This window comes from Lutjanus erythropterus, chromosome 16 (genome assembly GCF_056507025.1).
Source record: "Lutjanus erythropterus isolate fLutEry1 chromosome 16, fLutEry1.hap2, whole genome shotgun sequence".
NCBI classification, from domain to species: domain Eukaryota; kingdom Metazoa; phylum Chordata; class Actinopteri; order Lutjaniformes; family Lutjanidae; genus Lutjanus; species Lutjanus erythropterus.
Window position 1 is genome coordinate 24,113,102 of NC_139332.1, and position 25,389 is coordinate 24,138,490.

Sequence of the window (25,389 nt, forward strand, 5' to 3'; positions counted from 1 at the left end):
AAAACAGCTTCTTCTCCTCCTCTCGGAACAGAAACTGCTGATCAGTCATTCATGTTTGCCACATCAAAATTATTCTGAAAAATGAATTTACAGTCCGGCTGCAACTGTTGGTTACTAATTGATAAATCGTTTAGTCCACAAAATTTTAAAAATTGTGAACAATGCACAGCGCAACGTCCTAGAGCCCAAAGTGTCGTCTTCAAGTTGCCTCTTTTGTCAAAGCAACAGTCCCAAACCCAAAGAATCTTAATGTACAATCATGAATGACAAAGAAAAGCAGCAAATTTCAGTGGGAACCAGAAAGTGTTGATTGATTAATCGCCGCAGTCCTACTTCACAGCCTGTTGGTCCGTGGCAAAAACAAGTAACACAGGTTTACAAGTTTATTCTTGACTTTGACAACAGCAGTTTAGAAAATAATAAATTTTTTTAAAGAAAATGTTGCATATTAGGCTTTTAACCATATTCGTATAGTTCAAAAAGGTTTAAAACTGAGTCTCTTCTCTGTAGACATGATGTAAGTTCTTTTTTTTTAGAATGACCATAAACATAAAACAATTCGTCTCCCCCATTGTAATGAAATAATACTTAAATTCTGTCTCGGCAGATCAGCTCAAAGTAAAGTAATACTCTCACAACAGCAGAGGAACCTGACCCATCCCTGTGGAATGTCTAAAAGCATCAGAAAGCTAAAGTTAGCGTCTGGGCCACAAAGGCAAGCTGCTCCAAACCCTGACCCAGTCAACCACATATTGTGTCTCTTTATAGTGTACGTCTGATTCTTATAATTTAGGACGTGGTGTGTCTGGGAGCTACTACGGTTTTGGCAAACGGTGAAAGTTTATGCTTGCGCTGTGTTTATGGTCCAGTTTTTGAAGCTGCAGTCATAAAAAAAGATCTATAAAAACTATATCACCAGACACAACAAACTAAATGAGAAAACCCCAACTGGTCCACAGTTTGATGAGATCTAAATTTAATCATTTATATGATGTCTGGTCTTGTCTAGTTGCTCTGAGTGCCACACAACTTTCCATTTTAAAATTACCAGCTTTTCACCATTGTACTTTTTTAAGAGCTATTTGAGGATTTTGGTTGCAAAACGTGAGGCTTACAGCAGAAATATGTGCACATTTCCCCCGTTTTGCTTAAGAACTGATAAGAAACACATTTTAGAGGCAAGTGCGAATGTGAGTAGCAGAGTCGGGTTGAAATAAGGGAGGAGGACAAACAGAGAAGGCATCCAGCTGACTGCCCAGTCGAGCCCTCTGGTTCCCTCTAATTTTTTTCTCTAAACAGGAAACCACATGTCTGAAATCCTCAACATGGCCCCAGCCAGTTTGTTTTTATTTTCATAGAGTGAGAAGCTATTTCTCACAACAGACCTGTCACTGTGCCTCCCGGACTCGCTCAGCTTTGGCGAAAAAACAAAACAAAACAAAACAAAACAAAAAAACCCAAAAAACTCTCACTTAAAATATGAAATACTGAGAAAAGGTTCTCTGAGTGGCAAAAATTGTGAAATGAAGCGTCTTAATGTCAAATTTGGAGGACTGGGATGCTGTGCTTAATATTCATGGGTAGAAAAAAAACCAAGAAAAGGGCTGTTTTGATCCAGTAACCCAACAGAAATGTAGAAATAACAACTCTGGGTTAAAACAGATGAATGGATGGATAGATGGGTTAAAACAGCCCATTGGTACTGGGTGCTCTATTAAAGGGAAAGTTCTGTTTATTTTAAGCAGGGTTGTATGTGGGTACTCATCCATAGTCGGTGTACTACCTACAGTAGATGCTGGCCTCTTAAAAAACTCATCTACAAAAATCAATATCAGTTCAAGTACACTCTATATTTACTCTACTCTATATTAAACTCCATTGATGAAATCAGTCATTTTACTTCGCAGAACAGGGGACTTGCTAATCTACCATTGCTTTCAATCTGTTAGTTTTTTTGTGCTGTTGTGTGACTTGGGTAAATCTAAATGGCTTAAAAACACAGAAGTCACACAATAACATAAACATGCTCGCTGATCGAGGCAGCAGTCGCACAGCAACTTTTAGGTTTAGTGAGGTAAAATTACAGATTTTGCCAGTGGAGTCTGGTTGGTTTGGAGACGTCCCCCAAAGTGGGGGCTTGTCGACTGCCACCTACTGTAGGTAATACACTGAATATGGATTGGTAAAGTACTTCATACTGCATTTCAAATAATCCAAGTTGTTCTTCTTATTATTACTTATCTCTAGCATCACACACTTCTTTTTCTGAAGTTTGGTATACTTTGTTTCCTTGCATCAGTTTTTGTACATGTATTTCGGATAACATGATTAAAAACACCATCAGTCCTCTTGTACAATGTTGTGGAAAGCGGGTTCACTGTTAACATGGTAACTCTGAGGTATTCTAGCCGGAATGTGACAAACAACTTAAAGTATTTCCTCTTACTTGAGTAATGGCTTTAATGGCTTTCTGAGTTTTTTTTTGCAGTGTCCTAAATTTATCCTTCAGTGATATTAAAAATAATACTCTAAGTGAAGGCTCAATCAGAAAAATGCTGTGTACAATGGGATACTGGTCAGTCACTATCTAGTAGAGTTACATTTACTGGTATTGTTGGCTTGTAGTTGTTATTTCTCCTGGAGCTCCTTCATTACAAACACTGTCTCATGTAAGTCACTGAGAAGTTACAGGGAGTGCACAGACAGACATTCTCAAGAGTAAGAGAATGTATTTCCATTACGTGGTTCGCACTGTGCAGATGCTTTCAATTTGGCTCTGCGCAGAGCCAGGTCTCGGAAATGTACCTCAGTGTTATTACTGCCTGGATGCTGTAGTCAAAATACATCTGATTCCAGGGCCAGTGTTGTAACCCGAGTCTCCAAAAACCTGTTTGTAATAATGTATCTGGAGAGCATTACGGCACACATATGTTAGCATCCATGCATGACGCCTTACATGACAAGCTGATAGGAGCTGGCATAATATTATTAGGCCGACCGCGAGTATGACGTTAACATGTTATGCTGTACAGATGTACGAATCAAAAGTCCCATTTTTACATGTATAAAAACAGTGTTATTGCGCTATTGCTCCACTGAGAAAGAAAAGTACTGATGAAACAGCGATGAACTAATAAGTAACTAATGTCATTTTGTGTAACTTAAAGGGACAGTTCACCCCAAAAACCAAAATACCTATTTTTCCTCTGGTTTGTAGTGCTATTTATCAGTTTAGATAGTTTTGATGTAAGCTGCTGAGTATGGGAGATAGCAGCCTTAGAGATGTCTGCCTTCTTTTGAATACAGTGGAGCTGGATGTCAGTCAGCTCCTGGTGCTCAAAGTGCCAAAAAAAATACATTTCAAAATCTCAAGAGCAAAGTCTCTTCCCAGAAATCATGACCCTGGAACTTAACATGATCCGCAGATCTTGTACTTTTTTTTTGGCTACAGTAGAATCTACTAGAAAAAACTGTGAAACTGTTCAGAACAATATCATGATTTCTGTAAATGACACAAGCCACAATGACTGCAAGTAGTGGACGTACGCAGTCCTTTTCTCAGCTGCCTGCTGAGGTGACCCCAAAATATATGCGGGATAAGTCCCGTACCTTTCTCCTTTCCTGTGTCCTGTGATCACGTGCTAGGCTTGTCTATGCTCTAAGGAGAACCAAATTTTGAAGATGATCAGAAATGTTGGTGGGGGACCTGTAGAAGCCACATATATAACTATATCCTTAAGCCTACTACAAGAGACTTTTCATATTTTGTTAATTTTGGAGCTGCCTGTGAACAAATGTAGTAGGTTTCCACCATAATAACCACAACATGACATCAAAAATAATTAACAAAAACCTCCTCCTGGTTAACATGCAACTCACTATAACCTTGTCTGAGAAAATGTGAACTCATTTCATCTTATTTTAAGGAGAATCTGACCCAATGGCAGGCATGACAAACAACTATGAAGAAATGGCCTTTCTTCACAGGGACTGTCGCGCTAACTTACATCATTTTGGAGCACCAGTAATAAACTGAGACTGTTTCCCTGTAGTGGCTTTAACTTAGCTAATATTAGAAAAATGCTAGCCAACTAGTTACCTAATCTACATTAATGTTTAGCTATCTATTTACATCTGATGCACATGATGCTAATGTTAGCAAAAAGCTGACTAACTTGTTAGCTTTTCTGCATTGTAAGCTAGCTAGTGTTTTATTCTGCAGCAAACGCAAGGCAACAAGCTAGCTGGTGTACATCGATTGTTCGATTGTCAGTTAGCTAGCATTTGGTTTTCTTTTCAGTATAGATAAGGTTAGAACGTAGCATATCTAAGTACAGGAAACAGGAAAGGATAAAGATGGCTGAGGTTCTGCTGGGTACCAAGCTTCTGTTTTGGAACACAGGACAAAAGGGGGTGGGACTTAGGAAGGGTCAATCGATACGTCTTGTCAGATCACTACTAAATATTTTAAAAGGCACACCCCAATCACCAAAAAAAACCCATTTGTTTCAGAAACTCACTAAGCTCAAGAGTGAGTGAAAATAAAGTATTAGTAAATGAAATAATTGTGTCTTAATTACTGTGGTTAAAGAAGATGTCCTCATTGCACTCATCTACAGAGCAGGAGCAGATGAAGAACTGTGAGCCCATGCCCTTCCTCTCCTTCATCTCACACTTGGTGTTGTTATAATCGTCCAGGACCAAGCCGTGCAGCCTCTGAGCCGGGTTGTGGCAGACTGTATCAAAGGTGGTGTTGTCATCTGTCTTCCTCCTTGGAAAGAGAAAACACAAATAGAAAATGCTGCCGTTTACCGGATTAAGTTTGATTTGTAGTCTTTGCTCGCAACTATTTTGGCAATGAAGTCCCCTTTTCAGAGATGTGTGTTATCATGTAACAAGGGAATGATGGCAGGTCTACACTTGTGCAAATAATGCAATTTTTGCAGCCGTGCAATGATAAAGCGGTCACTGTAAAAGCCATATTTGTCTCTTTCAGCAGTCCACAGTCTCAGCATTATGTAAATGACTGCAATACAGAAGTCACGCTTACAAACAGCAAGATTTTGAAATGCCATTACAAACAGGAAACAAGGAAAACCCTGAACCTGCACAAATATACATATTTAAATTTCGCTTCCCCGCCGAGCTGCGTTACAAGAAACATTTTAAAGAGGTGCTGCTGTCCACTTCTGCTGACCTCAGCTGATAACATTGCTAATATAATGAGAGACAGCAGCACGGCGTTAAGCTTTTAACACCGGCACAAATCTGCTTCCTGCTGCTTCCCACATTCACAGTCAGATTTGATGCTGATGGCCCTCATGTGCTGTCGTAAGTCAGCCATCTTCACCAGAGCGCTAAACTGACAAGGTGCTCAAAGGAAAAGGTCAAGGAAGAACTTTTAGGGCTTCTGGGAGGAAATGCCTGGTTATAAAGGAGTATCCCTTGTGCCCTCATTTCCTCACCTCGTTCTTTGTACGTGTAGTACAAGTTTAGACATTCATGTATGTCTAAATTTAGGGATGCCCCAATCACATTTTTTGATATGACTGCTGATTATCTGAGTCACATCAGCGATGCGACTGATGTTTTAATACCAGCTGACAGAGCAGTATTATAGGTCTGTTTGATATTAAGCCAAACCATACAGGCAGATTATTTTACCGCTGGGTTACACAGGTGAGTCAGCCGCTCCACAGCAGAACATAAGAGCCCTTGAATGAGAGCGGAGTTGCAAGTCAGTGAGTGTTAACAAGACATTCCTGCAAATGTTTCACAATAAAAGCCTTACTAAGAAGTGAAGGGGTTTTATCCGTGGATATAAGAAGTGGTGAGTTTCTTTGAACAGCCTAACACCTCTTCCTAACTGGATGTGATGTGAGTGAGCGCGAGCAGATGGAGGGCAAAAAATTGTCCAGATATAATATGAGCAACGTCGCAACAGCACAGCTTGTGATTTCTCCCTCAACAGTAGTAAGTTTATTCATAACGTCAGCCTTGTTTCTATATGACCGGGGGACAGATGACCTCATCCTTTTTTAGGCTATTCCCATAAAATTACACTCGAGGGGCCACTTCTCAACTTAGGAAACAGAACTGTAGAAGACATCACAGTCGATTTCGACTAAAAAAAAAAAAGACGTAGGCTGGAGCTGCAGCAAGTGCGTGAAACTTTGCTACAACAGAACCAGGGCGAGCATTTTTTCAAACAAGTGTCACGCCACTTAGCCTGTTCACTCACACCTGGAGCAGGAAAAACTGGAACAATCAGATGTTCATTGCCTCGCTCATTTGCATCACTTCCAATTAGAAACCAGTGTAATGCAGTAACTTTAACAGGGCAAATCTGAACGGAACAAAACGAGGCTTTGAACTTCTGCTATGTTTCTGTACTGATAAACTGTAGCTACCTTACTAACAGCTACCTTGTTAACATAACAAATATGTGATAAGCATGAGTGACAATACTGGTTATCAGGGACGGTGTTTTATTTTGAAAAGGGAAAATGATGGTGTGATACACCTTCACCCAAGAATGCTTGCAGTTGTTGCCGACAAGAGTGTTTAACCACAGGTATGTACTACTGGTTTGCCTTAAGGAAATTTCACCAAGAATGATTTCATTAGCAAGGTTTTTTTTGGAAGTAGTAAGCATCCGACTAGATAAAAGACACTTAGATTATACTGCACAAGGTATGTGAGAGTTTAAATGGAAGTTTTGATATAGTTTGATATAATTTTGCTGTTTTAAACACAGGCGCACCACTAACTTGATCAGGTCTGGATAGTGTGTTTTGGGTTCATTCTATGCTCATGTGGAGGCATGCGAGAAAAAAAATAATCTTCAGGAATTCGAGGAAACATGGGGTGAATATCGTTCAACATTTTTCATGACGGTGCTGGTGCTGATACCTTGGCTTCACCACCAGTTCCTGAACTGAACTGAACTTCTTTTTATGATACTAAATCCCAGTTACTCACTTTAAAAGGAAGAAGCTGTTTAAAGAACAGGTGTTAAACAAACAAAACAATGATCCCTGTCTCTGGGCTTGACATAGTATTTTTTCTACACGCTTCTACATGTGCAATGTAACACAGCCAATCGCCAGCATTATTAGATCTCAGTACAAGCATGCTGTGTGCTGAACGGCTCACTGATGCTGATGAGATTTACTCCTTCGGTAAATTTGGTAGCAAATGACTCCATATGATTGAAGCAATCAGTAATGGACAACTGGTCAGCATCATGAAAGTATTTAAGCATCGAAGTTGATACCCAGCCCTGCATTAATCCCCATCTTAAGGTTGTATATTTTTACAGAATATTGGTCGATATCAATCAGCAATTCTGCACCGAAGCCCTTTCTCGTAAGTGTATAGAACCTGAGCCCTAGAGTTTACACGAGTGGATACTTACCAGATACTGACACACACGTCTTGTTTATCAGGGCAGATGGACGTGATTTCACACTCCGCCTTGCAGCTTCCTTTGCCGGCGCAGGTGGTGGCTCGCACATCACAGAACTTGCACAGCCTGCTCATCTTCATTATAGAGGCCTCTGGAAAAACAGAGGAGAAGCGAGAGGAAAGTCAGTGAGTTGGGTACAAAAAGGTTCAGTTTACTTTGTAAAAACATCAGACATGTTCGTTTCCCTCTATGCAACTGGACTGAATAAGCAGCATTTCACATTGAAATGACAAACTACTCAGAGATGGGAAAAACTTTCATCATGATCAATAATACGAATATTTATTAGTATGAAAAGCAAAGAAAAACTCAAAACTTTAATTAAAGGGTGGGAGTCTTTTGGAATGTGCCAATAAGTAGAAGCAGATATTCATCAAAACCACAAGAAAATCCAAAGTATTTCATCCTGGAGGGGTGGACAGATTTTTTTCCCTGTGAAGTCTGAACAATAAGAGCAGCGTGCAGTGGCATCCACCTCCTTTGGTCTTGTTCAGACTTGACTTTGCCGGCAGGCAGACCCATATCAGTGAGACAGACAGGATTGTGTGATGAGTGCCTGTGGGTTTGATAATCATCTAAGGAGACAACTGCCAGACAGGCAAGAACAACAAACAAAGGAAACACGGATGCTTCTCCTCGCTGAGAAGTCTCTAATTTGTCAAGCCGATGAGTCGGCTCCCCGTATAGAGAGGTGTTGTGCCAACTCTGTTCATGAATTTCAAAAAAACAGGGAGGATGACTTTATGTATCAGTGTCTGTGAATGTTTGGAGAGAGGTAGAAATGTGTGTGCGTGTGTGTACATGTTTGTATTTGTGCAGAAATCCTGCGACAGCAGTCTGCAGTTTGTGCTTGCATTGAGAGGCTATTAATGATAAAAATCAACCACGCAGCATGTCTCTGTTCAGCTCGGAAAGGAGATACGGAGCAACAAGGAAGGTGAACAATCTCTACTCTCCTCTCCAATTTTGCTTTTCCTAAAAGGGTGTACCCCCCCCCCCCCCCCACTTAAAGCGTACAAGTGGAAAGTGGATCTTGTGGCTTTAAGAGTTGGAAATGATCCGAAAAGAGGATATTGTGAATTTCCCAGGATAAATCTACCAGTAGTACCAAGGGTGCAGGAAACAATGCGTCATAAGGACAATCCCAAATGATTTTGTTGTTACACGTACATGAGTTTGTACGAGTGTACACACCCACACAAGTGGTATGATGAGGATGAAGTCAGGCCACTCACTGTAAAAATACTAAATAAACAGAGGATGAAAGAGAAATTTCCACATGACTGTACTCCTTCAGATCTTTAGAGCTCATGGTGAATAGGGGTGATACAAATGCTTCAAAGCTTCTACCATTCTCATGGTAATCAACGTCCAAATTAGTATTCGAATGCTTTAGTTTTTTGAATTTTTGTACAATAAAACGTTAAATTGAGATTTTTCAACCCGTTCTCATCCCAACTCATCACATAATGATGATTTTTCACTGCCCCTCAGCGTCTTCAGTGTCTGTATCAGATGCTGCCAGACAACTTTTTTAACAGGTGCTTAACTCTGTGAAATGGTCGTAGCTTTGGTAGGTTAAGGCACAAAAACTACTTGAGTGGGTTTCGGATAAGACCATGTTTTTGGTTTTCAGTTGCTATATTATGACGATTAAAGTAACATGACAAGAATCGTGATGCATATGATGTCATGTACCTTAAAACATTTCAAAGTGTTTTGGTTTCACATGGGACCTGAACTCCAGACTCCTGGATGAAAATGCTGTGTTTGCTTGAGACATACACCCACCCCACCTCCTCCAGATGCAGACTTTCTCCCTCTTTATAATACATTGAAACCCTGGGGTGTCTCATGCAGCCACGGATGTGTTTACAGTGATGTCACGTGAAAGCCCGGCGCATCTCTTCCAGATTACAGGTACCGTGCATGTCTGTGTGAGTTGCCGAGGGACAGTGACAAAATCTGACGACTTGGGAATGAGACCAGGCTGTATTTTCTGTATGCACGAAACCTTAGTATAAAACCAACAGTACGAGAGGTGCACACTATTTCCTAAGAAATATTAAAGTATACAAGCACTGGACATCATGTTCACATAAATATCCTGCGATGTATTGAAGTAGTGATGACAATAACAACAATGCAACATGACAAAGGCGGACAGCAACCAAGGCAGCTCTGATATAACGTCAATAACACTGAATTTAAAAGCAAGTAAGGCTTCACTTTACTAAGTGCGATGTCTTTTTTTTACACGAGGTCACTGTTGGCACAGGTTACCATGGTTACATGTTTCTAACTGACAAGGGAGTGACGTGACACACAATGAGCAGTGGGTCCAAAAAGGTTCATACAAATGTTTATTTCCACAAAAGTGTGTTGAAAGCTAGTACACATTTTGGGTTTGTGGTGCTTGATATGTGATTTCAGATGCTGCGGTGGCGTCAGCTGCACTGAAAAAGAGGCAAAAAAGGGGACAAAGGGTGAGAAATGGTAGTGCTGTAGAGATGCCCTGGCCTTTTTATCTTGTTCTCCAGATCTAAGAAAACATATTTGTTAAGTACAGGCCTCAACAATGTCACATCATCATGATTAAATAGACAACAAAAAACTAAATTGTGATGCAAAAATGACCATTACCACTAAATGTAAATCATACCTGCTAAAATAATGAAAACATTACTTTTTTTGTTGTGAGGTTCTGGCAAATAATGACCGCAAAATTAGAAGTGAACAAACAATTAAATGGCATTCAGCACAGCACTACACAGAAACTGAAGATAAACTGAAATGAAAAGAGCCGAATCACAAAAACAAAGGAAATGAAGACACATGTGACAGTTCTGCTACAGTGAAACCACACAACCACACTTCAACTACAAGCTGACTGAATAATATGCACAGGAAGTGCACCTGCTCCTCGCATCATAATACACAACAACACGCGACCAAACCAAAGAGAGAAACTGGGCTCATTTCTTCAGATGTACACTACTGTAATTTAAACATTCCCTCCTGAAGCAGCTGCACTGTAAACAAATGTGTGATGCATCTGAAGCGGTAGCTATAGCTGCCTGAAGATGGCACCGAGAAGACTTTGATCACATGACCTCAAAGTGAGATGTTTTAGAGACGGGGAAGTGAAAGCAGACCTCTTGACAGAAGACAGTGAAGAAGTTTGTTCGCCTCTGACTTCACACTGACGTGAGGAAAAGCTGCTGTGTGTGAGTTTGTGTGTGTGTGTGTGTGTGTGCTCTTAACCTGCCACAAAAAGCCTACTGTGTCATTTCACCCACTCTGCTGGGTGGGGTTAGGCCTGCGGCTTGAAGCAACAGAAATACTGTACATCCTGCGGTGTGAAAAGCAGAAAATCTAGAGCACTGTACGAAGATGGCACTCTGTTCCTGCTGCCACAGTGAGATACTTTTGCAAGAAGCTAGCAGGATATTGCATTCAGAGGTATTGCTCCCGAAAATAAAAACATCAAAATATTATACTTGAACTCCAGACTAAACCACTTGACAGGGCAATTTAAAGCTCTGCCGGGGGGCTGGTGGGGCGATTTGAAGTAAATCAGCGTTGAGCGAGGGGGATAGTCCATGCCTGAGTGCTGGTGGTGGGGAAGGTGGTTGAGCCAGAGTAATTATATCATTAGAGTAACTCCTCTGAAGGAGCATGTCATTTAAACCCAGGAGGCGGGCTATGGAAAGGATGAATGGTAGTAATTGTCACCCAGGGCTACATATAATTGCAGAGAGGGGGGAAAAGAGGATTAGGAGCAGCCAAAGCCACTTGGTGCCGCTGGGACTGAGTCCTGAGACAGATGAAGGTAAAACAGTGTCTTCCTTTGGGGGGGGGGGGCTGTTAGCAAATGTGGCTACATATCAAACATGGAGATCTGAGGGGCAGCGGTGGAGGAAGTATTCAGATCTTATAACTATACGCAGTGATCAACACCCAGGATTACCTGCTTGCCCGGGGCAAGTAAATTTCCATGTTAGGCAAGTAAATCTGGCAACTCAAGTGGTAAAAAAAAAATTAAACTTAAACAATTTTTTTGATAAGATGAATATGAGCCTGCTGAATATGATTCACGATGTATGTAAAAAACAATTAATTTGTACGATACGATATTTTCCTATATTTGATATAAAGTGGAGTAGAAGGACAAAAACAAAGGAAGATGAAAAGAATATACTCAAGTTAAGTACAAATACCACAGATTTATACGTAAGTGCAGTAATTGAGTAAAAACTTTCCACCACTGCCGAGGGGTGCTTTAGAGGCCGTGACTTACAGCAGGTGATGTCCTCCCAAAAGCTTCGAACAGCAGCGCTGAGTCACACTTGAGGTTAACAGCACTAACAGAAATTAATTTGCATTTCAGGAAGACATGGGTTGAGTAACAGTGCGAGGAAGTAAGAAGACAGAGGTGATTAACGGACAAATCGTTTCAGCTGTACTTGTATAAAAAGATGGGTTGTTTAATTTGTAACAAAAAAATTACATTTCATAAATTCTTCATATGTTTTGTATGTAATCCTCTTCATCTGTACAGTAACTAAACTTCAGATAAATGTAATGAAGTAAAATGCACAATATTTACAAGTAGAAAGTACAATGAAAAGACCATACTCCTAAAAGGTCAGAGTAATCAAAATTAATCAATTGATCAAAGTATTACTGCAAACATAGCTGCTGTACGGGAAAACGTGTGACACAATAGCATTATAAGGAAGTGCTGTAGTGCTGCAGAGATGCTCTGGCCTACAAATCTTTTCCCAAATGTAACTTAAAAAATAAACATACAGACCCCACAATATGGCACATCATCATATTTTTTATATCTCTTTCAGAGACAAAGAAAACTGGAATCCAAAAATTATCATTCCTACTTATCGTGAATCATATCGGAATCGCAATATGATTTTTTTTTAAATGATATCGTGCAGCCAAATGTAGCTTAATTTATAACAAAACTTTTTATTCAATAAACTCTTCACATGTTTAGTTTGTAAAAATCCTAACTTGCACAGTAACTAGCAACTTAAGCTGTCAGATAAATATAAGAAAATAAATGTTATAAGTAAAAAGCACAATAAGTAGTGTAGTAGTGCAGTAGAAGCAGAACTACAGATATAAATATATATATAAAAACTACCTCTGAGTTGTACTCACAGTAAAATACGTGAGTAAACGTCCTTATTTACTTTCCAGCTCTGCTGATGGGACTTTAAAGGCTGTGAGTTACAACAGGTGACACAGCAGCACTGAGTCAGACTGCAGGCTTACACTGCAAACACAATTTACGTTTGAGGAAGACACAGGATGAGTAACAGTGCAAGGAGCAAGTAAAGACAAAGACTTGATGAATGTGTAAGGCTAAATAACGTGCGCACTTGGGCAGCTTCGTACGTTTTATTAATTTTAATCAATTAGGTACAGTAAAAACACCTGTGAGTTTAGTTTATCATAATTTCTAAAGAAGGGAATTTGTGACTTTTAAGCGTTTGGTCACGCTTCGTGAATGCTCCTGTAAGCACAGCTGTGATAAAAGTTAAAAGACAGCTTTCACAACTTTTTTTTTTTCTGAAAGTTTAAAGTTGAACTCACCCGCCTCCTCCTCCAGCAGAATACTACCAAAGAGTATCGTTCCACACCAAAAAGCGGAAAACCGAAGTAACTCCATTTAGAAGCGGACCATACACTCCCCTCTTTCTCATTAATTTATCGAAGCTTTGACAAACGGGTTAATATCCACACAGACTTTCGTTCGGTCCGCCCGCCTGTTGCTCCCCAAAAACGCCTTCACAGCTCCGGGTAGAAGACGCAGAGTAAACACACCAGGCAGGCAGGCAGGACTTGCCCTATATGCACTTTTCATGAAACAGGAAATCTTCAGAGGGGTTGGACAGTTTTTTTTTTTTTTTTTCCTTCTTCTTCTTCTCTTACTTCTTAGGCATGCTCGTGTGGCTCACAGTCTTGAAGCATGTCATTAAAGAGGCTGGAGCAAGACTTGAAATGACATGCTCTAAAATAGCTTCACCAGAGGCTTCTTCTTCTTCACCTAGCTACAAGTTTTATGCAAACATTCAGATTTACTTCAAAGTAGTCACACCTTATCTTTTTTTATAGAGCTGTCAACGCTGGCTTCTGGTCCTATTTAATTGTAAAAGTGCAATATGTAAAAATTAACCCCTCGCTAAGCCCCGCCCTCCTTAGTTACTGTTGCCACACCTGTCAAGCTTCCCATTTTCACATATAGAGTTTACAGTAATAACTGACAGATTTAACATAAAACTATAATTGTTGAAACATGAGGTGTTTGAGTCCACAGAGAAGTAAACAAAAGCAGCTTCATTTCTAGCTGACGACTGTCGGTTTTGTCGGTTAAATTGATGAGTTTAACTTTTAATGTAGCTAGCTAAGGTACACTAATGCTAATGTTTGAACACCTTGGGTCAGCTGAGAAGTTCATCTTCAGCTGAGTTTTTTAATGTTTCCATTTAACACATTTTAAAACAAGAGCCCTGTGAAAGTGTATTAAATATGTAAAGTTACCTAACGGCTACATACATACAACGTTAATGCTAAAACTGAGGCTAAAGCCAGCTTAAATATCAGCAAACATCGGTCAGATGGTGAAATATGACAAGTTTATATATAAATACACTTATTAACATGAGAAAAGGAAGCACATGGACTAGATTAGTACAGTGGACCTTGAGACAGTCACCAAACCGGCCTAGCCAGACCCCAGGAATAGAGCTAAGCTAACCCGGTTTAGACTTAAGAGAAGTAGGAAGACTTGGCCCACTTACATTACACTTTAACCCCTGGAAATAAGCCATGACTTTGGCAGATACAGAAGTATCTAACACAAATTTGTGTCAGTGAGTAAACTAGTGCTAGTTAGCCGGACATGCTAACATTTCCAGCTTGCTTTAGAACATATAAAGACAAAGTTTGATCCATTCTCCACAAGTGTGCTCTTGTGTTTTACACTTTTGGACGACCACAAAAAGGCGCCACTATCCAGACTCATGAAACACAGAGTATTGCTTACTCCTTTTTGCTTTTCTCAGCAGGGGCTTAGCGAAGGGTCAAATGGCCACTTGTGGAATTCATATCTCAAACAAATATCAGGCAGCATCCCCACAGTAAGTGTTAGCTTCTGAAAACTTTAGCTGCTGTTAGCTAGTTAGCTCAGTTAGCTGTCCAGCTAGCAGACCAGAGCACCAGAGAAGTGTTTGTGCTTACACTGCTAGCACAGGAGCTTTGGACTGCCAGGAGGAGGAGGTTTTCAGGCCTAGCGTGAAATGCTAGCAGGAACCGGTGCTAGAATGAGCACCAGAGGCAGAGCTGGGCAAGTGGGCAATAGAGCCTCTCAGTACAGCTAGACCAGGACCGAACACAGCCTCTGAGAGCAATGGAGGCCAGTTTGATGACTGTGTCAGCCCTGGGTTGCCAAGACTACAGCAACTCACTATCACCTCTCGAGGTACAAAGTGTGATTATGAGACAGGACAGGCCAAAGATAGACAGCTAGGATGCTAACTTCAGTAGATATCTCTGCAACACAGTACATAGATATCTTTGTAATAATGTCATAACTGTCTTCACTACTCTTTATATTTTTTGTTAATTTTTGAATGTTTTAAACTAATATCTTACATGTTGTACCTTTAATAATGTAGGTGTCCATTCCAAGTCTCTAAATTACATTCCTCTGCTGCTTCTTCCTTTTTTTTCTTTTTTTTTTTTTTTTTTTGGAGATGCTCCAAGCACTCAGTTAATCAAGGGTGACATAAGAAGTGTCGAGAGTCACTCCATATCTCACAGTGTTGGTTTTTATTGAAGACACACAGAGGTTAAGTCCACTCTAACACCCATAAATTACCCAACTATTGCTGGGGCTTTGCAGACATGTGTTTTCGCTCCGCATACTCAAGGAGTGATGTCAGGTTTCAGTCCTGACCCTGTGACCCTGGAGCTTATAACTCTCTCCACACAGGACGTCTACTCCTTACAACATCAGTTCACTGAGCTTTATTAACAGCTCTTGGTGAGCCAGTGTTAGTATAGTTGTAGTGTAGGGAAAGAAGGCTCCTTGTGAGTCCAGATCCATCACTTTTCATTACTTTGTCAATCAGTTTGGTCCTAATGACTTTTTAAAAATACCAATTTAATGGTTCCTATGCAATTTTATTTGATAGAACTATTTATTGAGTTCAGGTTTGCCGTGGGTCTTAATTTAAAGTATCACACACTCTGTCAGTCAAGAGACAGACACAGAAGCAGCAGATGCGGTTTTCCTCATGTGCTTTGTTAGCAACCCTGAGATATTTCTGTTTTACACAATATGCTAATTAAAGCGCCTACAAAGAACTTTTGTGTTGTGGTATTAGTTTTGGTTTCGGAGGCCCCTGCAGAAAAAAGTAGTAGAGTTTCCAATGCCATAACCACAAAATATAATGTCAAAATTAAAAAAAATTGAACAGAAAAAATCTCCTGCTTCGTTTTAAATGGCTATATTGACTGTATGTTTGCCTGAGCTGTAAATAATTTAATCTGATTTCAAGGAGAATCCAACACAAACACTAACACTCTAAGAAATACAGATGCTCACCAGAACCATATGTAGTTCTTTGGCTTGACCCCATAGGAGAATATTTTTTGGTCCCTGGTGGAACCTTTTATAAACGTTCTACTGGGAACCTTCTCAGAAAACCAGCATAAAAGCCTATACTGTACTTAGAACCATCTGTAAAAGTTTCCATCCAGAATCCGCTCTGAAGGGTTCTACAGCGAACTAGATCCAACTCTTGATCGAATATTAAATTAATCATCAGCTATTTTGATAATCAATTAATTTGTCTGAGTAAATTTTTTAAGAAAAAGAAAATATTCCAGCTTATATGTGAATATTTTCTGGTATCTTTACTCCACTGTGACAATAAATTTAATATGTAACACGTATTTTTTTGTATAGAAATACCAAGTCTTTTTGTTGATGGTCCTGTTTGCTTATGTGGGTCATGAAGGATCCATATTTAATTGAAGTACGTTTGTTCTGTGAATGATCTTGAGTAACCGGGTCATAATTTCTGAAAAGAGACACTGGTTTTAAATTTTTAAAATGTATTATATATGTTTTGTTTTTTTTTATTTTGATTTTGTGGTGAACTGTCCCTTTAATTTGTCTTTAGAATTAAAGTAAACCAGTGAAAGCTGTCTTTACGTATGCATGATGATGCTTTAAACAGAAATTGATAATAGCTAATTCAGCATACTTTAAATGGTACTACAATGCAAACAAATAGAGGCTAGAAACAGGGCTCTCAGTTTGGTCTGAGAGGGGCGTCACAGTGTCAGATTTTGAAAGCCACTGGTCTACATGTTTAGGAGGGATTTTGTTTAGCTCATTTCACTGACCCTATTTTACTTTTTGGCTCTGGGTGGTGGGCGTGGGCGGTTTGGGTGTGTGTTTGCTCAAGCCTGTGTGCCAGGCGGTCGTTCAGCACTGCGAGATGGGGTCCAAGCCACAAGGTGGAGATCCGACAGCGCTGTGAGCCCAAAACGGCCATTCCCCACTGACCTCAGCGCATGTGGGCTCCCAGAGGGTCACAACATCCTGCTCACTGACCACAAACACCCAAACAGACTCTTTTATGACTTGACTTTATCTGCTTCATTTCAACAGTAAACACACAACACTCTGTGTGCCCAGAAAGGCTTATTCAAACATGAGCTTTTTTAGTGCAGCGTTCACTGTTACTTTTAGCTTTTCTCCTGCACAAGTTTCTCAGTGTTCCCCCTGCCTTTGAACAGTTTTTTTCCACCTCATCGCACAAACACAGATAAACAAGCGGCAGGCAAACATCCTGAGTGGTATTATGCTCAATAGCAGGTGCTTGGCGTTCCTGTAAACTGCTCTGGTCGAGGGGAAAGGTAAACAGAACAACCTGATGACAAATCTCTGGACGCATGCCTCGAGATAACACCGATGGCAAACAAGTGGCGCGCTGCAGCACATTACAAAGGCGTTCGATGGTGTCAGTCTCTTTGCACCTTTCTCTGCGTCTCTGTAGGGAAAAAAAAAGTGGTAACACAAGTGCAGCGTCTCTCCCACACACAGGATTATATGCATATAGACCTATCTTATGCACATTTCTTATAAGATCTCTCCCCCGCACTGAGTGCCAACTGGAGCTATGCCACAAAAAGAGAAGGCGCACTGGGATATTGAATCATCAGTCAGTCACTAAGCTGAGGCACGGCAAGTATTGCAAAGTTAGAAAGATGCTGAATTGCTGTTAGAAACAGTGAATTTATGGCGCTTACTGTTAGAATGATAGGCAGTTCTGCAAAAGTTCAGCTCTGTGTTCATTTTCCCCAGACAGTAAGTTGACCAGGTTTGATCGTTCCTATTATAAATTTTGTGTCAGCTTGTTCTGATTAGCAAGGTTATTGTTGTAGTTTGAAGGTGCTTAGACTACAGACCTCCTACTGTGTGAGATTTAGTTCTTTCACTTCACAAGGTATGCCTCTTTTTTTCCTTGTTTCTTTTTTTTTTTTTTTTACAGTGACTGTAAAACTCAAATAACTTTTTAGCTTTAATGTGAAAACAAACAAGCATCACAAAATATGACAGCTTCACAGGATTCAACAATAAGGATTGGGGAAAGTAAAATGCCATGTCAGGCTGGTAAATCTGGCAAGTCACCTTAATCATTCAAGTAAATTTCCATGCAAAATGACAGACAAACCTGTTCTCAGCCTATAAAATGTGGATATTGTAGATATGATGATTATTTTACAGCCACTAATAAATAAAACAATATAATGTTCCTTTAAATTTTGCCACTGGCTGGTCTTATATCTCCCCAGACTAGCTACGGATGCTAAATCGCAAAAAAGAAATGAGAAAGAAATGAGGTGAGGTTAAGCAATACATCAACTAGAAAGTTACCCCAAAGAAGAAGAAGAAGAAGGAGAAGTGTCAAATGATTCTGACAACAACAAACTTGGTGACACTGGAGGAGGTTGTCATAATGTACCCTTTGAGTAAGAAGCAAAAGCACATGGCGTTGTAGATGGCGTTGGTCTGTGCGGCCAATAAATACATCACAGCGTGTTAGCGTCTTTGTTGTGTCATGTGGTTGTGTCACATTTGAACCATTGGCTACGCTGCTTCACTGCCCCCCATGACTACCAGTAGAAATGCTCCGTTTCATCCAAATCCGTAAGCTAGTGCAGACAGAAGGCTTTTTTCTTATGCGTATTTAACTTTTAGCATAAATGAGGCTTTATTCTAAAAAGCAGTTAAGTATGTTTAATAATCCGATTTCTCAGTCAGGTAAAAAATGTCTTTAAAAAGCGTTCTTTTCTGGGTTTTTCAAATGGAAACTCCCACTTTGCTGTTAGCAAAAATCACAGATGTACGTTACACCACTGATAGCCTCCCTGTCTAAATTCCAGGGAGATTATATGTAATAATACAGAAACCTACCACAGGTCAGATTGTTCAGATTTTAAGACATAGGGAACACAATTGGGTTGCTGCAGAATGATAGAAAAATGTCAAAAATAAATCAAGAATGGACCCACCCTTTAATTTGTCCTCTTTAGCATACATGGCACTGGACTTAAGCCACTGTCATCAAAAGAAGAAATCTGCCTCTTCAGGTCACTTTGGATTTTTAAATATAACTTGTATCCTATTAGGTGCTTTCAACAGTCATTTGAACAGATCCACAGATGAGATCTTTGCTGGTGATGTCTTTGGTCCACTGGCTTTGAAAACAAGCAGACTGCTGGATCACTGCACTCACTGCCAGCAAAACACTTCACTCCATCTGTCTTTGTAAACCACTTTCAATCAAGACTTTGTTACAGGATAAAATGCACAAATACAGCTCATGCCAGAGGAAAAACATCTTTAAACACGACTCTTGAGCCTCACAAGCTCCCACATGTGTATGTGCACAGCAGAGAGAAATGTAATACAACTTGCAAATTGCTTGTGAGAATAGTGGCACCAAACAATCAGGTAATTTTAAGTCACCGCCTTCTTCAGTCGCTGTGCACATGATTAAGAGACCTGCCTACGCAACTGGAGTATGAAAAAATGCTTTTCGTTTCAGATTGTGGAGTTGTTGTTTTTTTCTCACTTACAGTGCTTATTTTGGATGTCAATCTGTCAGTTGAATGTGCCTCAAGATACGTCTCTATAATTCTTCAGATACCTCTTTCACCCCAGAGAGTTCACATCATCCCTCACAGTGCAGCACATACAGTACGCCTACAATACAGCTTTCAAGTGTCTTCTAAGGATTCAAGATGAATTCACTCCACACTCATCGTGACAATATGGGGGCAGAAAGTCAAAGGTGGATTCAAGTTGTAATTGCTGTAGCGGCCATTAGCTAGTTTGCGCAGTTAGCCGAGCAGCTAATGGTCCTGTTAGCTGGCTCGAGTCTACCTAACTGGTTCTCACCCCAACTTGTCACGTACCAACATTTTGTCACTGCTCCTCGCTGCCTTATACAGGCCTACAAGTTATCCTTTAGTGGCTTTGAGAAGCTACCAGAAAGCCTCTTTTAACATGTTGTTAAAGTTCCCATGAAGTCAGAATCTATATTTAAGTGTTTTTTTAATCACATATATTGACCCATATCTCACTCATATGCCAGTATCAAGCCCAGTAATGACAACAATGTTGTTTTGAAGATTTCCTTGGGCAGTTTTAATGGTATTTCCGAGTTTCTGTTGAGCACTCATCCTACACTTTGGGTAAATTTGTGTCCAATTAAATACTTTACGTTGTTATGACACAACAGAGTGTGGAAGACAAATACATCTGTTTATAGGACAGGTACTGCTAGCTTTAGCAGCTTACTTGCCACTAAAGTAGCTAAACAGAACTGTAAGTTGCCGTTAGCAGCCTTCCAGTGAACACAGTTGGTCACTGGGATGAACATGGCCTCGGAGACCAACAGGGAACACAGTACAGAATTCGTAGGTTGTGAAGAAATCCCTCAGCTAGTCGCTTTGGTTTTTGACTGCAGGCGGGCAAAGTTGAAGAGTTTGCCGCATGCTCTGGTGTGTAGGTAGACACCTTCAAGAGATGAGCCCAATTCAAAAAAACAGCAGGAAAAAGAAGATTCTGAATAGGTTAGGTGCAAAAACGTAGCCCTGCTGCACTCTGCTGTGGATTGGGAAGGCCTCTGAAGTTTCATAACTAACTTGACACTGATAATAAGAGCATAAAAATTCCAGGGAGAGTTAGGGTGTGTGGGGCATTTGGAGCAGTGTTATCAGAATAACAGGCTGTCAGAGAATTCTTTCCATCCAGTGGGACAGTTTTTGGACCATTGTGGTTTCAGAATAACTGATCGTCTGAACACTGCATAGTTCCTGTTATCATCAGCATTAATCTCAAAACTGAAATTTGTACATAGCATACGAATACTGAATAATTTTAAACACGAACACATTCTCATAACTCGCTTTCAAGTCCTCTGCAGGCACTTTGCCACAAATTCTGTCCAAACGTTGAGGAAATCTGACTCAACATGGCCAGCATGTGGGTCTTTGTACACACTCATACAAACACACACATAACATTACTCTTAGTGGTACTGATGCAGAGTGCTACACAATAACTCCCACACTCTCACACAATGAATTGGCACAGTTTTCTTGGTGCCATTGGTAAACCCAAGGAAGTCCAAATGGCCCATTCTGACAACAACAGCCTCTCTCTGTCTTCTGCTACTGCTGAGAACAGGCTTTGTCCCCAAGCATTACTCAGACACCGTGAAGGAAGGGAAAGTTTATCTTTAAAGTGCCAAAGGTTACAACCTTTGGTTTCAGGACACTTTTAGTCCTATTGTTCTCTGACAGAACATTGATAGGTGTCCAAAATAGTGCCAAAATCGGTTTTACAAAGAGAACACATTGCAAGGGGAAGCAAGCATGTGAGCAAACACTATAGCATGTGACTCCCATCTGTGTGTGACAGCGAACATCCTGTTTCTTGGTTTATGTGCGGAGATGTGAGTGACAGACATAAGGTCAGGTACTCTTATTTATACTATATAAGCCTTACACATTGACCAGCCTGTATAGGACATAAAATGCTGTCTCACAAAACCTAAACTCCTGCTAAAAAAACCATTATTCAAGTATTATGTGGGGCTGATTGAATCATCTTATTAATCAGTGCTGTAAATCTGAAACCAGCCCCTCATGCTAAATTTAAAAGATCACAAAGCAGCCAAAAGAGGAAAGGAAACAGAAATAGAAACAGAAAACAAAAACTAGCCAGCAAAAACAGATGGAGCGACAGAAAAAAACACCCACATCTTCCTTCTTCTGATAAAACCATCTCTTTCCTTGGAGCGTAATGCAGCACATCAACCGTTTCAGTGGTTTTTAACCACAGATGCATCTAAAGTATCTAATTGCTCCAAGGGGGATCATGCTAGAGATGATGGTCATGCCGTTCACCAAACCGAGATTACAGGGAACCGACTATTTAAGCAAAGAAGGGGGAAGATTTACTTGCCCTGCCTCCAATAAAATGTTTCAACATGAATACGTAGTGCGGCCGGGGATACAGTTACACACAAACCCGATCAAAGTGTCTTCTGTTGTGAGGGAGTCAATGCAGTATATCAAAGAATTTCATGCATAAAAAGGAAACATATGCATTGCGTGTAATCCCAGCATTAAAAAGAAACCATGTGAATTATAATAGGACTACACAATATTTACAGGCCTGTTCACAGTAATAATAATAGTAATGACCAGTAGCAGAAAGTGACTAAATAAGTCCAGTTTTTAGCAAGGCCTACTTAACTCATGTTTTAATTTTATGCAATGCTTATATTTCTAAACTACATTTGGGGAAAAATTTCATACTGTAATTTGACAGCTATAGTTTATTTATTTTACAGAAATCAACAAATATGTAAAAATCATTTTTTCTGGTGTTCAAACAACCCTCTAGCATATATTTTGCATAGTAAATACATTTACTTTAAGCTGCACTTCATCAATACTTTTACATGAACAACGGGTAAAATTACTGTGTATTATGAAAGGAGGCACTTGTAGAAACAAACCCACCAATAATCTTTTATTGTTTTGGTTTTACGGCCTGGTACTTAATTGTCGTTAAAGCTACCGCAAGGAATGTTTTGTTGATTTTGGAGGCCGCTGTGGACAAAAAATGATGCTGTTTCCTCAACCGTAACCACAAGCTATGACTTCAAAAATAAAAATATCTAAATAAAAATCTCCCTCCATTTAACTGGCTAATGTAGTGGTCACTGTAACTTTGCCTGGGAAAATGTAAACACAGGCTTATTTCATCTTAGAATCTGACCCCGTGGCACTAAGAATAACTGTACAGAAATAGCAGATCTTCTCTCTGATGGTCTTATTTGCTTATGTAGGTCACAGCAGCATCAGTATTAAATTGAGACTGTTTCAAAACTAGTTAAAAACTCCTTGTAGTAGCTTAAATGTTTTTACCGTTACAACAAGTTAAATGTTTACTGAGAAAAGCCCAAAACCGTCCCCACTTTGTCTGCAAGAGTGGGTTATATATAAAACTACATGTTGCTATAAAACATCATGTGCATATAAAATCAGTACTTCTGAATCTGAGATTTTAGCAGTCAAATAAACTACTATAATCCTCTAATTTGTAAATGCAAAGGCTGCCAACATCAAGCTTTAGAAGTGAAAATATCAGTGGTCCTCTGAAGGTTGTAATACACAAACAGAATCCACTGATTTACAGTTGGCTCATTGTGGGATGCAGCTTGCTGATGAAGGGGATGGGCGTATGCAAAGAAAACCCAATTCTCAATGACATGCAAGAGGCCGCACTCCAAATACGTTCAGAGAGCGAGCCCAGTGATCATGGTTTCCCAAGAAACCCACTTCTGATAAACATTCAGCATCAGAACGTTTGAAGGGCAAATCCTCCCTGGTCTCAGCAGCCGCATGCGTATTTACAAACATCTGCAGATTCCCCCTGATGAGACCAAAGATTCCTCGGTGGACTTCCCATGGGAACGGGTGTTCAGAGATCCGGATGAAACGACACTCCAGCCAAACAAGGCCTCCACAGTAAAAATCGTACCTAACAATGTATTAATGTCACACAAGCGACTCTAATGGAGTCGGAGGGACTCTTGAGAGACTGGTACACAAAGAAGCAGGCATTTAACTGGACAACATTTAAAAGATATAAGAAGAGTTGGACCAGTGAATTGGTTTGCTTTGATGTCTATCCTTTTATTTAAAATCAAATATTGTCCAGCCCAGTTTTCCCCTCTGAAATCATAGATACAAAGCATTTTCATTACTTACATACAACTAATTAGTGCATCTCAAGGCCCATTACATTGATTGCTATTTTTAATGATTTATAGATGCTTTTTAACATTTTTCTCTTAATGGGATTGTTCAGATTATTTGATGTAGGGCTGTATGGGTCACTTATCCATAGTCAGTGTAATATTTACACTAGATGCCGGTCAGCGTGCTCCCAGTTTGGAGAAGCAGAGAGGGGCAACAGCTTAAGAAATGTAATACTGTAGACAGGGTTAGCAACAAACATATTTTAGCCACTTAAATAAAGGTCCATTTGAAAAAAATCTAGATATAAGTTTAACTTTATGCAATAGTTAGAATTTTTTCACTGCTTTCCTTTTCCTTCAGACGGTCTTTTCTGACAGGAAATTGCTGTTATATAAGCCAAATATTACCAAACCAACCAAACTCCACAGGTGGAATCAGTAACTTTACCTCTCAGAACATGACAATGGCTGGTCTACCACTGCCTAGATCAGTTAGCTCCTTTGTGTTATTGTGTGACTTTGGTGTTTTAGATCACACAATAACACTAACTAACGAACAGATCAAGGCAGCAGAAGACCAACAACTCAGTTTCCCATCAGAAAAGACACTAATATTTTTTGAGTCAGACCTTTTTTAAGTGGCAAAAACATCTTTTGTTTCTGATCCTGTCCACAGCAGTTCATTACTTAATATATATGCTAGTGTTCTTCTCTGTTTCTCCTATCTGGGAGTGTGCCTTATACTGCCTTTAAAGTGGAAACAGACAAAGTTTTTACTTTAACCTTCCATTAAAGTATAGATTAATGACACCTTCCATGTTTAGACTGGTTCCCTATAAGCCTCAATTTCATTCTGCCAATGGACATGATTTTTCTTGGGAAAATAATGTCTCCATTATAGGCTAAATTACTGAACAAATGCGTGCCTTTTCTCCTATTGTTTTCCTCTAACTTACTCCCTCTCACTGGATCTATACTGTGGCATCTCTGTCACTAGGGGAAACAACAACAACATCCTCCAAGCTAGCAACCTACATACTGAAAATAGCAGGTCAGCACCTGTACCTACCAGTGTGAAAGTAAACGAGCAAGCAGCTACCTTTTCTTTTGTGGGGATTTAGTCATTTTAATGCCAGGACCTGCCTCTTGGCTGTTCCACCAGAACAAGTATCCATGACACTTTTTTTTTTTTTTTGCAGGGGCATAGCCGCTGCATCCTGAGCTTTGAGCTGCCCAAGACAAATGTGATTGTTTTAGAGAGATACACACAGGCTAGAGTGGTTTTCTCCCTATAGCAGAATGATAATGTGTGAAGCCAGACCTTTCCAGATAGGTCTGGATATGTCAGACTACTTCTAACTTTACTCCCCCTCCATCCTGATGTTACTTGTGTGTGTGTGTGCAAAGCAACACTTACTCAAGCTGTTATTTCTATGCACTGCACATCATTACAGTAGCTTTCAAATTACCTCATCAGTGGACATGCTTCTTTCGTCTCTCTTATTTCCAACGAGGTGTTTGATCATTTCACCATGGAGC

General features: G+C 40.0%; 1 protein-coding gene across 1 annotated transcript in view; it reads right to left on the minus strand.

Annotated features, from left to right (window-relative positions):
* Nucleotides 1–13,796, minus strand: part of LOC146313144 (TGF-beta receptor type-2-like) — a 32,256-nt gene extending 18,460 nt beyond the window's left edge. Inside the window, exons 1-3 of the mRNA XM_084738773.1 lie at nucleotides 13,085–13,796; nucleotides 7,418–7,559; nucleotides 4,581–4,771 (exon numbers count right to left, since the gene is read on the minus strand). Coding sequence (XP_084594899.1) covers nucleotides 4,581–4,771; nucleotides 7,418–7,559; nucleotides 13,085–13,160 — 409 coding nt within the window. The 5' untranslated portion in view covers nucleotides 13,161–13,796. The remainder of the gene's footprint in view (nucleotides 1–4,580; nucleotides 4,772–7,417; nucleotides 7,560–13,084) is intronic.
* Nucleotides 13,797–25,389: the final 11,593 nt, after the last annotated feature.